We start from the raw sequence: 13,519 nt of genomic DNA on the forward strand, positions 1-13,519 counted from the left end.
GGAGGCTGTGGAACCACTGATAATCTGCTCCAATGCCTTCTCTGTACTGGAGTCTGCGGTTCACGTGAGAAAGTATACTTTTCAAAATTCCCTTCACTCTAGTTAAGGAAATCACCTAGGCTGGAGGCTCCACATTGCACTAGATGTTGAACTCTATAGGGATACATATATCCTCAGCGTTACATGCACAAATACTTGGAAAAATGGGGACAATGCTAGTACCGATTATCAAAACTCACCTTTGCCTTCGGTCCTTGGCTCCTCTGGATCCTTCCAAGACGTGTTTGGCTTGGGACGCTCGCGGTCCCACCCTACAAGGGCTTGCTTCTCTATGCGTCTGATTTCAGCCTCTTCTGCATCCAGGCGGCGTTTCCACTGTAGCAGCTCCTCAGCATGCTGTCGTCTCTGCATCAGCTTCTGCTCACGTTTAGTCAGAAATCTGAGATGACAGGAGCAATTTTTAATCACTCACAGAACTCATGGCGCCCAATCCAAACTATCAGAAACCACGATCTAATCAGAAGAGCTAAAATGACAGCCAAACAGCAGAAAACTAAGTCAAAGTGACATACTATTTACTCACTGAATAGCTCTATCAGAGGTATGGCTCACACTCAACACTGTTTCCAATGCAGACATTCTTAAACTCTCAGAATAAATCATACCAATACCAACATGATACCAAACAGGCACTGCACTACTGAAAAGTCGAATAGCTTCAAATATATGAGGTAATTAATTATTCACCTAATAAGTAACTTAAAATCAACACAAAGCATTACTCAGCCATATGATAATAAAGTTAGATACAACAGGTACTGCATTATTGCATCACCAATACTAACATGAGAATCCATCGGAAATAGCAGAATTTAGAACCATAGCCAATTGTTGCAGAGACATGCATAACATGTAGATCACAGAGTTGAACAACGCTTACAATTTGAATATAACCAGGTTTTTAGTCCTGAAATCATTGTCAAAGAGAGTTTGTCCAGCTTATTTAAAAGGAGGATACACAGAACAGAACTCTCAACTAGAAATATAGTGTTCTGCCAACATTAGCAAGGTGGTTAACATATGGTTTCCAGAATGAAACACAGCAAGACCAACAGAAGATTTCTCCCTTTCAATGTCACTAAGACGAGTAACACTGAGTTTGGTGACACAATCTATTAATTAAGAACCAGATGATTACTTTTGAGATGTGCACAATGTAAAGGGTCAGTATTATGACGTGTGCAATACAAGCAACACAAAAACACAAATATTCAATGCCAAGCTAGCAATTCAGAAACTGTGCTGCTCCACAACTCAAACCCAACTGGACACTCCACTGCACTACCTAACATTGCATACATAAATTCCTTTGTCACCGATCCATAACCAAATTTCCGTGTAGGACTGCTAGTGGAGAAGCGTGGCTCAGTGGTTAGAGGCGGCAGACCCGGAAGCTGAGATCGGCCGTGGACCAGGGTTCGATTCCCCGCCTCGGCGGGTCTCGGGCTCAAAAATTCCATGGACTCGACAATTCTCGCTCCGGTGCCTACTCGACTCACGGGGTCACACTCTGCGACTCTGGGCAATAGCTTGCTTAATCTCCACTACGGCCCCTCGCGGCGGGATGCCTGGCTTTCACCTTGTGGATACCCTGCCGGGGTATCTCACAGGGGAATACCAGGACGGGTTCCCTAAGCAAGCGCCTTGATACCTTCGGGTGATACGTGCGCTATATAAGTCGCAATACCTCAGAATGTCAAGCTATTTCAGTTGTGACCATTCTCCACCAATCATCTCCATCACAGTCCGAGCCATGCTCAACCTGTTCCATGGATTTTAAGTGTCTTGATGAATGGCAGCCACATTTAGAGACTCTAATAAGATAGACGGCTCGGCATTTATGGTTTTCTTGACAGTTTTTGCTTTGCCTCTCCCAGTCACATGGCAAACTGAAATCATACTAGCTAAACTATTTATATTTCTTGCGACATACACCAAAGTCTTAATGTGAGGCTGCGGGTTAACTGGGTTTAGCATTAAGATAGTGGGTCATGCTTCCAGAATCTTGCAATGCATATTAAGTAGCTGGAAAGCATTCCTATACAACCATATTTCAGAACTTTTCAAAATCCGAAAAACGTCTGAAGTTGAGCATTCTAAAATACAGATTCTCTGAGTAAGAAGCCAAAGCTGGTGAGAATCTTTTGAACTGAAGCTAGTCTTGTCTAGTTTGTACAGATTATGAGGCTTGTGGATAGGTGTAAGAATAGTGCTTAAAATAGTAACAATTCCTAGGCAACTTAACACCAGTCGTAAATCAGGTCTTGCACATACAGAATGATAGACAGGGACTCAGTGTACCACAAAGGACAGTTAAGAACACTTCATTTTATTCATACATATATTTAGTATTAAAACAAACATCAAAACATCAGGTACATGACAAAAAAACAATCTGACCATACATTTAATGTTCTTTCATTACACAAAAGTACAAAAAAGACACAAATATAAACATCATATGATAAGATACTACAAGGGTCACTAAATCTAAGTAGATGAAGGTCAGATTGTTTTTTGTCATGTACCTGATGTCGTGATGTTTGTTTTAATACTAAATATATGTATGAATAAAATTAAGTGTTCTTAACTGTCCTTTGTGGTACACTGAGTCCCTGTCTATCATTCTGTATGTGCAAGACATGATTTACGACAGGTGTTAAGTTGCCTAGGAATTGTTACTATTTTAAGCATTGTTTCCCTGTCCTAGGAACGTACAGAAGATTCAGGGGGCCCTTTTTGATATAGGTGTAAGAATAGTGCCATGCTGATAGATTTATATGATCAGCTATAATATTAGTATTTTCAGCAATTGGATCTTCAACGGGAATCACTGTCAACTAGCAACCAAGGGAGCTGCTGTAAGTTCCGATGAGGCAGCTAGATTAGTTTCCCAGTTACAACAATCTGCTGTATCAGCTGGGGCCCTCCAACAGGCAGTTAGGTGGGCAGGAGCCCTTAAGAATAGCGGACGCTGACCGCAGCGCGGGATGTACCCAGAGTTGTGCCCATCCTCACCCAGAAAGGGCTGGGCCATCCCCCTTGGCGTTTATCTTGAAATCTGCTCCTCTGCCTCTGTGAATACCCCTATCCATTTGTTATTTGGGATCCAACAAGTAGAGCCCAGTATGGGGAAATGTATCAGGGAGCCTCAAGCTAATCTGCCCCCCCCACCCCCCCAAAAGCTACCTCGATTGATAGGATGCTGCAAAGAGCTATTGAGGCCATTGCCACTGAGATCAAACTGACTGAGAGGAGACATTCATTGAAAGGCCGGAACATGTACAGAATTCCGATCCTATACTCCCAACTTTATCAATGGATGTTGCCGAAGATCCATCTTTAGTCAAGCTGGATGGATATGACCTTAGTGTCTGTTTTCCGTAGCTGGTCAGTCCCGTGAGAATCTTCTCAAGGAATAACAATAAGTAGAGAAAAAATCAAAGCGGTCTGTCAGAAAAATAGGTCACAACACGTGGGTGGCCTACTGTGCCTTTGCCCTCTCCAACTGGTGCACTAACAGACTGACTAGTAACACAGCGGTAGCTGACACATTAAAACCAAGTTGGATGGATACCTTTGTGGAAGCACTAACAAATCAATTTACGACAGGAACTTTCCCCTACCTTAGCGAGGCTAACTAAGTTTGAATCATATATGAATACAGCCCTATAACTCTGCCAACTTCAGGAGCACCCCCAAGCAAGAACCGAACCTGTCCACACAGAATTAAATTCGAACCGAAACTCAGGCATGTTAAAAGCCACAAGTCCCACTGCCCCGTGGATATGTAATAATAACATGGCCAGGTCCAGAGGACTTGCTGTGGAAAAGGTTGCAGGACTGGGGTGTAGTAGCGGACAAGGTGCCCATGATGCTTGGGGAACCCTTGCTGGGAATGGCGGGGCAGCCCCCCATCCAAGGAACAAGGAATCTTCCAAGGAATCTTCTCGTAATTAGTCTGACCCCAGGGGCCTGTCCTTATGTGGCCGTGTTGACTAGAGTTCCAGGGCTAAGTGATGGCCAGACTGAGAGATATTCTGAACTGGGCAACATGTCTTTAAATTGGCTGGGAAATAATAAGAACTTTCCAACATCTATGGCCAATAACATTCTATTTACACGCTTAGTGAGGTGGATTGGGAGGGGACTGTGCAATCAATCATTTTAGAGAGCCTGCAGTAGTTCACAAATTGTTATTTTATGTTGGATCTCACCAAGTGAGGTGTTCTGAGTTGACACACCTCTCATTGGGGTATTTTTTATAAATCTCTTGCAGGTTTTGTCCTGGGAAACCATCTATCTTTGATACACAATTATTTGTACCCCAGGCCACCTTGTATTGAACAGCCCCAGATGGAGCATCTGTTTAATGTGCCGGTGCATAATAGGTTTGGGCCCCTGGACCTTGTAGAGTGACATAACGATTTGAATAATCTCTTTTACACTATTAGGCCCACAGATGGATATTGTAGGAAGGACAAGCACAGGAGGGCTCCAGAATATCCAGATGTTTTACTTGCCCAGAATGCTAGTCCAAAGCATTATGATCATGATGGTAATTTAGTGGCTGGCTCTATGGAGCCCACATTGTGTGGTGTACTTATTGAACAGCAGGTTTCCTACTTCTGTGAATAAATGCAAGGGGAGGAGACTACAATTAAGATGGCACATTTTCTTTCTTGTGATACTTACGGAATTTTCCATTTGGATGATTTTACTACAGTAGCTACTGGACTAGATATAGCAAGTGAGGATCGTATGGAGCAACTCACCCCAACTAAATCAAAAAGGGTTATCTGACTCCGGGACTAAGTTTACACTGAGGGTGATGTCTTGGACCATTGCAGGCTCAGGTAACAAGATTGATAATCAAGATTGGTGTATGTATATAAACCTTTGATATCTGTCTTTTTCAAGAATCCTGGCTCGGTTTTAAAATAAATCATGCAGTTTTTTCCTCTTTCAGTGCTGAGGCGCTGACTAACGGTATGCGTAGACCTTCCGGGGGATTGATGACCTAGGTAGGGACTCATGTGGGCTGTACTGTGGTGGGGCGAAATGAGATATCTGATGATATTCTGTGTGTAACCATTACATTTCCAACTGGACATACAGTTAGGATTTATAATAACTACTCAAGACACTGAGCCAATAGATCTCAATCCTCAATAGTTGGCCTCCTAGCTTCCCATATGGCCGGACTCCAGGTGAGCACCATGAAAATTGTGGGGGGAGACTTTAATGGTCAGTTTGACCCCCTTGATTCTACATTTTACGTCCCAATGTTGTAAGAGGGCAGAATTTGGCTTATCCCTAATCTTACTTTCTGCCCTATTAAGAAGTGGTCTTCTTTGGCTAGTCAATTAAATGCCTTACCATTCAATCAAAGTATACGTGTGTGTAAGGGGAGGACCAAGTCGGACTGAGGTGAGAAGCATACATTTAATAGGCCACATATCACAAGCTTAATTGAATATATTTTAGACAATGACCCATAATTTGTTTGAGTAGCCTCAAAACAACATCGTGAAGGACGGAACTGGCACAATAGCCCTCTCTGCAGAGTTGGCTGTCACAGTAGTAGTGCTTGGTGAATGTGTGTACACAAGCTCAGGTTGCAGACAGGCAGATGTAACACCAATTGCTAATGTCACTGTGGGAGCTTTAGCTCTGGTGGAACAAGGCTTAGGCCATCAGGAGGGACTTTCTTGGCTGGTGGCGTTGCACAGTTTTAGACACAGAAGGATCCATCTTAACAGAGTCCTCTTCTGCAACTCCTTTCAGAGAAGAAAGACACGCAGTTAGCCCCAGCAAAGACCACAAAGATCTGATAATCCATGTGATACTCTCTTGTGTGTTCAACATGAAAGTTTATTGCTCACTTAGAGTAAAGTACATGAAGTCTCTCCTCTTTCAAAGTGATTGAATTGTTCTACCTGAAAGTGTGATACCATCTTAGGTAGACAGGTAGGCCCATATCCTAAGCACCGGTTTGACTGAAAAGGTGGTGGTGATAAGGAGGCTCAAATGACAGTAGCTGCAGCTCAATAATGTAACACAGCAGGCATCGCAGTACGTAACACAGTCGTCAAAGGGTATGTACATGAAGAACATCAGAACCAAATTAAGGTCCCACTGAGGCATTATTATAGGTTTTGGGGAAGGGGATGTAACATATGTCAAGCCTTTCTTGAAATGCATCACAATATGCAAACTGAAAATTGAATTTTGATCCCGCAACATAAAATAAACCCATAAGGACCATCATATGTAACCCCTCATTTGCCCACTGAAAAGCCTTGCTGGGCCAAAGATGAAAAACTGGGGGAAAGATAAACAAAAATCATCTGAAAGTTTTTGTCACTAGAGGATCAAGATACGGTCTCTACAGCAGGCCACAAACATTTATCAACATCCAGAATAGCCAGACACCTGGCTGCGATGATTACTTCCACTACTTCTGATGGCAAATCAAAACATCTCAGATGCTGTCATTCAATCTCTACACATGGAGTTGTAGGTTGCAGAGTTTCGGGTGCAGTTCCCTTTTCTGTTGCTGAGAAAGAATGTCCTCCTGAAGGGATAGTTGAAATGGTTGGCAAGTGCTCACGCTCATGCAATCTGGGTACCACACACCCCCCTTGCCCAATAGGTGGCAATCAAAAAGGCTCTGACCTTGTCTGTCCTGGCTCATTAGAACTGAAGAAAGGAGAAATAAAGGTAGGAGCGCATACAGTAGACCTGTGTTCCACTGTAGGCACAACAAGCCTCCTAGCAACCTTCATTGTGGCACTCCAGTGCATAGTAGTTTGACATTGTGAGCGCTTGCCAATAGTGAAAAGATCCACCCAAGACACCCACTCTGGTCGAAGATGCTTTGAGTCACAAAGGGATGAGGATGCCAATCGTGGTCTGCCTGCTGGCAACTGCTCAGTTTGTCAGCTCTGGTGTTCAGAGATCCTGCCACGTGACTGGTCATGAGAAATATTCTTTGCTGGCTCAGCCACCTCCAAAGTTGCAGGGCTTCTTGGCATAGGAACCAAGACCCCACTCCGCCTTGCCGGATACAGAACCACATAGCAGGTATGTAGCCTTTGAACCTACACCGGCCTCCATTTGATGTTTGGTAAGAAAGCTTTGAAAACCAGGCGAATAGGCTGTAGCTCCAAAAGACCGATATAAAAACAGGGCTCCAATGAAGACCATGAACCTCCGATTTCCATGTCTCCAAGGTGACCTCTCTAACTCTGAGACAATACATTGGTCACTACTGTGAGCTCTAGGCCAGTGGCCTTCCACAAGTCAGGTTGGTGTCTGTCACCCGCTGAAAGGTTCCGGGATGTCTCCTCTGAGATGCAGAAGATGTGGGACAGACTACCCATGAGCTGAGCTCACTGAAACTGGAGGTTCCACTGCAGGGCCCACATGTGCAATCTGGGGCACAGGACAAGGAGGATGCACATGAAAAGAAGCCCGAAAAGCTTAAGAATTAGCTTCAAAGACCCAGGATCAGCCTGACACATGGGGATCACCTCCTGAATGTCCCAGACTCACTGTGGTAGTAGAGGCCTTGAACGCAGCGATGTCTAGGATAACCCCTATAAATGGAAATCTCTTAATTAGGCATCAGACAGACTCACCAGAGGTGGTCCACAACTGACCTTGGGCAGCCAGTCCTCGAAGTGCAGGAGTATGTGCATCACTGACCTCCAAAGATGGGCTGTGACCATCACCTTAGTGAACATTCAAGGGGCAGAACAAATGCGGAAAGGTAGAACCGCAAATTGGAAGTGATCTAACCCTACTGTGAACTACAGTGCCTAGTGCTGTACCCGTGGTAGCCAAAAATAAAGAAAACCCAGAAATGTCTAGCATGGTGTGCAGTAATTGGGAGGTTTAGTTAAGTCTGAGATTGGAAACAGATGTGATGAAGGAAAGAGGATAATATACATCATAACCATACAAATGTAAGTAACAGTACACAGCAAGTTCAGTGAGAAAATAGCAAAAAAGATAGTAGAGGTAACATACTCTAACAGCAGAAAAACCTTGTGGTTAGACTTTTATAAAATCTCGGTAAATGATAAGAACACAATTGTGCCAAGATATAAAGGAGGACCACGAGGAGGGCAATCTGCAAGCCAAGAACAGCCACCAAGCTGAACTATAATTGGTCCGATTGCAAATTTTTTGTTCGACAAGTGTTCTGCTGTCCCAAAGCGAACACCCTCAAACTAAGACATTTAGAAGCTGTGGTCACCTCTAGTATACAAGATTATCTTGGATCAACAAAACTTGGAAGATGCTGAAGCAGTGGAGAGGAAACATCTCGGTCTGGCCCAGTAATAAAAGGCAGTTTTATGCAGCAGCAAGAAACGCTCAGGAATTCAGTGCACTTTACTCCAGGGTGCGGGTTATGGGGAAATATATCTAAAGAAGGAAATCAGCAGGGGATGGGCCTCAATGTGATCCTGTTTCTCTGATCACCAGAAAACCATCAAGATGACTGCCTCTTCAGATAAATCCCCAGGGGAATAGCACTATTATTTTGACAAAGTAATACTGGAAACAGGTTGTGTTAGCCAGGAGGAGGGGCTATGAAAAAGGCTAAAAATTTGCCTTTTGGATACTGTATCTAACCACAGAGTCCTTACCTTTCGAATATTACCCAGGTGTCAGACCAGATCTGTAAAATCTTTAGCAGAACTCGTGCACGCTGGTAGTTGCAGGTGTGTTCTCTGTGCCAAATGCTGTTCTGCTTCTGAATGACATGCAGAGCAGCATACAAGTGCCACCTATGTGCACCGATGTCAGTTGCTTTCTAGGCTATCTGTGCCCTGAGACGCAAAGCCCATTTGCAGATTGGCATGGGCAGAATGCTAGATTAGGGACCTTTTTAGATGGAGAAAGGAGTTCAGTTCACAGAAATGTGAGAATAGGAGGATGAGTGAGGAATCTGTGGTTAGATAGAGTATAAAGTCAGGTAGCTAACTTGCTCTTCTGATGGATCATTTTAACCACATGTTCCACAACTTTTGAATATATGCCAAAGCAATACCCTTGAGCTGGTGTGTCTAGGAACTAGCTCAGACCAAAATGACCATCAAGACCAAGCCAGGCAAAGGGCCCCCTATTGTCCTGGCTGTCCAGGCAGTGGTGATTCCGGAAATTATGAAGAAAAGCCCACGTAGCAGCCTGGCAAATATTAAAAAAAGGCATTCTGCATACTAATACAGTGACAGCAGTTTTGGCTCTGGCAGTATGAGCTCAAGCGCCTTCCTGGAGGCTGCTTCTTGGCCAATGCATAGAAGAATTTGATACAGAGCCCAATCCAATGAGGGAGACGAAGGATAGTTCTCTTCTTCAATGCCTTACCCTGTTTTGCTCCAGTGAATCCAAAAAGCTTGGTGTTCACCTGATGGGGTTTGGACAAACATATGCAAAAAATTGAGAGCTCTTTTAGGATCCAATAGAGCCTTTATTCTCCTTAGAGGTATGAGGCAAAACAAAGGACATCGGTAGGGTCATGTTTTGCTAGACGTGAAAAGGAGTCAACACTCAATTTCTTTTGGAAGAAAGAAGGCTTGATTTCTCAGTACCATATTGTCCAGATGGAAAGTGGGGTATGGTGGGTTGAAAGAGAGAGAGTGATGAGGAAATTTGTCTTGAGTGTGAGAAGCCATAATGAACAGTTGTGTAGTGGCTCAAATTGCGTACATGAGGAATGTAAGGTCCCACTGAGGCATAATGAAAGGAATAGGTGGAAAAGTATGTTGCAAACCTTAGATGATTTACATAAAGTAGGGTGATGGGGCAAATGCAAAAAGGCCAAAAGAGCAGACAAATAACCTTCAACTGTGCCCAAGGCAAGTCTTTCCTAGGATAGGGACATCACAAAAAGCAACACTTTGCAGAGTGGGCCAATCTGCTGAATATTGCACCAAATCATAAATTTGTCCCTTCGACATGCATGTACAGATTTAGAGACGGGACGCCTGGCTGCCAAGATGACATTAACAACCTCGGGAGGGAGGTCGGATGCAGTCAACTGCCGCAGCTCAACCTTCAAGCATGGAGGTGAAGATTGTGCAGGCTGGGGTGCAAGACCAGACCTGCTGTTGCAACAGAAGATCCTCCCAAAGTGGCATCCTGGTCAGAGCCTGGCTCATGCCAAAGAGTTCCAGTTACCACACTCTCCTAACCCAATTCGGAGCCACTAGGATGACTTGGGCCCTGTAAATCCTGATCTTCTTCAGAACTCCGGGCAGGAGAGGTAGCGATGAAAAGGTGCACAGGAGTCCCGAGCTCCACTCTAGGTGGCATGCATCTGAGGGAGAGAGAGAGCTCCAACGCACAAACAAGCCGAAATTGGAAGTTCTCTGTGGTGGCAAAAAGATGGAGTCAAGATCCTCCACATTCGCAAAGTTACCCTGTGCCACCACTGACCGCCTCTGCCATTTGTGATCCACTAGGCATCGGTGGCTTAGTTTGTCCGCTCTGGCTTTTAGAGATCTCACTAGAAAACCCCCGGTATTCCAGCCAGCTCCAGAAGTGTAGTGCCTCCAGACATAGGGTTATAACCCCACCCCCCTGTTTGTTACAGTAACACCTGGAGGTGTTGTTCTCCGTGAGCACATGTACCAACCATACTTTGATGGATGGTAGGAAGGCTTTCAACGCCAAGCGGATGGCCTGCAATTCCAGGAGGGTGCTAGGGAGCCAGTCTTCTGCCGGAGAATAGATGCTTGTCACCTGGCATGCAGTCCCAGCAACCTCAGAGTCATACTCGTTGAGATCCAGGACAGAGGATGAAATATGAAGGTCATAGCCTGAACGTCCTGGACACACTGTACCGTGTCCAGAATAGCTCATTTGAAAGGAAGCATCAGCGAAGGAGTCAGGTGTGACTTCGGCACGGTGATAGTGAACCCCAAAGATCGTAAGGGGATCGCTGTAGTTTGAAGGTGGGTAACGACTTTCTGGGCTGACCCTGCCTTCAGCAGCGAGTCATCGAGGTAGGAGAAAACTGGAACACCTGGCCTACGAAGATGAGCTGCAACCACCGCCATCACTTTCGTGAACACTTGAGGGGTAATGCAAGGCCTAAGGGGAACACAGTGAACTGAACGTGCTCCTGTCCAAAAGTAAACCACAGCTAGCACATGTGGGGTCCTGCAGGACTGGGATATGGAAATAGGCGTCCCCGAGTTCTCAACCCTGGAGACTATACGTCTACAGGGTTGAGAGCAGACAAGACTTGTGCCAGTCTGAGCATCCTGAATTTGTCTCTTTTCAAAAAGTCATTAAGAAGGCAAATGTTTAAAATGGTACACAAGCCTCCGCCTTCCTTCAGCATAAAAAAGTAGCAAGAGTAGTAATCAAAGACTACTTCTGATGCCGATACCCTCTGTAGGGCCTCTTTAGGCAAAAGGGCCTGACCTTTCTGCAGCAACGAAGGATAGATGGCCCTCCTTCAGATTGTATGAGGCTTGTGGAAGGTGCAGCGAGGTGAAAAGAAACAGAAGGGCATAACCCCACTGGACAATTTGAAGGACCCACTTGTCCGAAGTGATTGCTTGCCACTTTGGACAAAATTTCGGATGTTCGTGTGCCCTGAAGGACACACTAAAAAAGATAAAAGCCTGCAGCAGCGGGAGGGGTGGGATACTGGGCTATCCTTTGCCCCTGTTGTCCACATTGTCTGGGAGTACTGCCTTAGCTATGAAAAGGTCGTAGGGTCTGCTGGGTTGGTTGCATGGGTGGGTACTGGGGGTATTGAAAGCCTCTATCAGAGCCACAGAGAGGGAATAACTCTGGTGGAACTGACAGACGAGGGCAGACAGTCCCAAGGAGCGCGCTGTGGCCTTGATGTCTTTAAAGAGTAGGTCCTCTCACTAATGCCTGTAGACTTCATCCAGGCTTGTTTCCTAAGTGTCACGCTGGTGCAAAGAGCTCAGCCAAGGCAATCTATAAAATCCAACCCACAACGAATCATGAATTTTGCTGCACCATGGCCACCCTGCATGGCTTGAGTAAGGATGGGACACAGTTGATCTGGTACAGAAAGCAAGAATGAATCCCAAAGAGCATGAGTATATTGGTACAGTAGACCACTGGCATTGATAGACGATAAGGCCAGGCTGGTGGAGAAGAACATGCACTTGCCAAAGCTTTCCAGGTGCTTGGATTCTCCATCCGATAGGGTGGAAGGAAAAGCATTGGGTTTGACCCTGCGTGTTAATTCCTACACCACCAAACTTTCTTGTTTCGGATGTTGCATTAGGAAGACCAGATAGCCCTGTACTGGGTGGTGGTGCTGTACTATCTCTGTGTTCATCAAGGGGTCTGAAAAATTGCATTTCCCAGGCCCCAAGAAGGTGTCTGTAAGGCCCTCATTGAAAGGGCTCAATGTTAGTTTGTCTGAGTTGGAGGACTTCCTTGAATACATTGGTTTTCACCTCCATGGTGGGCAATTGGAGGTCAGGAACCTCTGCAGCCCTCCACATCACTATTTTGAAGGGGGTACATTTATCAATAGCCAGCACAGGTGGTGAGATAAGTTGTCACAAAAGACGTATCCAAACCACTGGCATCTTGCAGCTCATCATATCAGTTATTATCTATAAAGGGTTTAGCAAATTTATCCTCTTCGTTGTAGTGGTCATTATCGGAAACTGTGCTAAATAGATTGTGGATGATCCAGTTCCTTCCTTGAAGGAAGGACAACATATCAGAGTCTGATGGGTTGCCGGAAGGCTGCATTCCAGTGGGAGCAGGGTGCGGCCTCAGTCGGGGTCGAACCAGAGAAAGCTTGGAGTTCTAGAGCACTATTTGTTGCGCTTCGTCATCTGGCATCAAGGCTCCAAGGACTGGCATGGGTTGTGGTGCCAAGACTGGAGTTGGCAGCAGGTTTTGGCTGGTGCCGAAATTGAATCCGCTGACTGGGTTTCAGGTGGAGGTCCTTGTGATTTCTGAGGGCCGGGAGGTACCCCAGAAGAAGACAGAAGTGTGCCGAAAAGATGTAGTATTGCTTTGTGGTACTCGTCAATGTGCTGCCGTGTCGCAGAGGGACCCAGAAAGTCTGGGAGCAAGACTGGGGGGCATATTTACGCCCTTGCGCCTGCTCTAGAGTTTGATAATGGTGGGAAGAGGTAAAGTCTCACTTGGACTTCTTGTACTTTTTATTGACTTACCAGGGATTTCGACTGTGACTAATATCTGCCACATGAATGACTTCGGGTGCGGGCACAGGACCTTCCCTTCAACTTGGACCAGCCACGGTGTGGAGTCTGTAGCTACTTATAACTTCACCTCATGGTCCCAAATGGCCTATAGATTTATCTAGGCGCAGTGGCTACCAGACCTGGAGTCCTGTTTCTACCCTAAGCACTAAAGGCAAATCTGATGGCGATTTATCACAGACATTTGCTTGTAACAGTCCTTAGAAGGTTTGAGC

The 13,519-nt window shown here is 45.3% G+C and overlaps 1 protein-coding gene across 1 annotated transcript in view; it reads right to left on the minus strand.

Annotated features, from left to right (window-relative positions):
• CEP350 (centrosomal protein 350) overlaps positions 1–13,519 on the minus strand; it is a 1,478,431-nt gene that overhangs the window by 345,999 nt on the left and 1,118,913 nt on the right. The window contains exon 28 of the mRNA XM_078643560.1: positions 240–439. Within this exon, the coding sequence (XP_078499686.1) occupies positions 240–439 (200 nt within the window). The remainder of the gene's footprint in view (positions 1–239; positions 440–13,519) is intronic.

Source organism: Lissotriton helveticus, chromosome 1_1, assembly GCF_964261635.1.
Source record: "Lissotriton helveticus chromosome 1_1, aLisHel1.1, whole genome shotgun sequence".
NCBI lineage: Eukaryota > Metazoa > Chordata > Amphibia > Caudata > Salamandridae > Lissotriton > Lissotriton helveticus.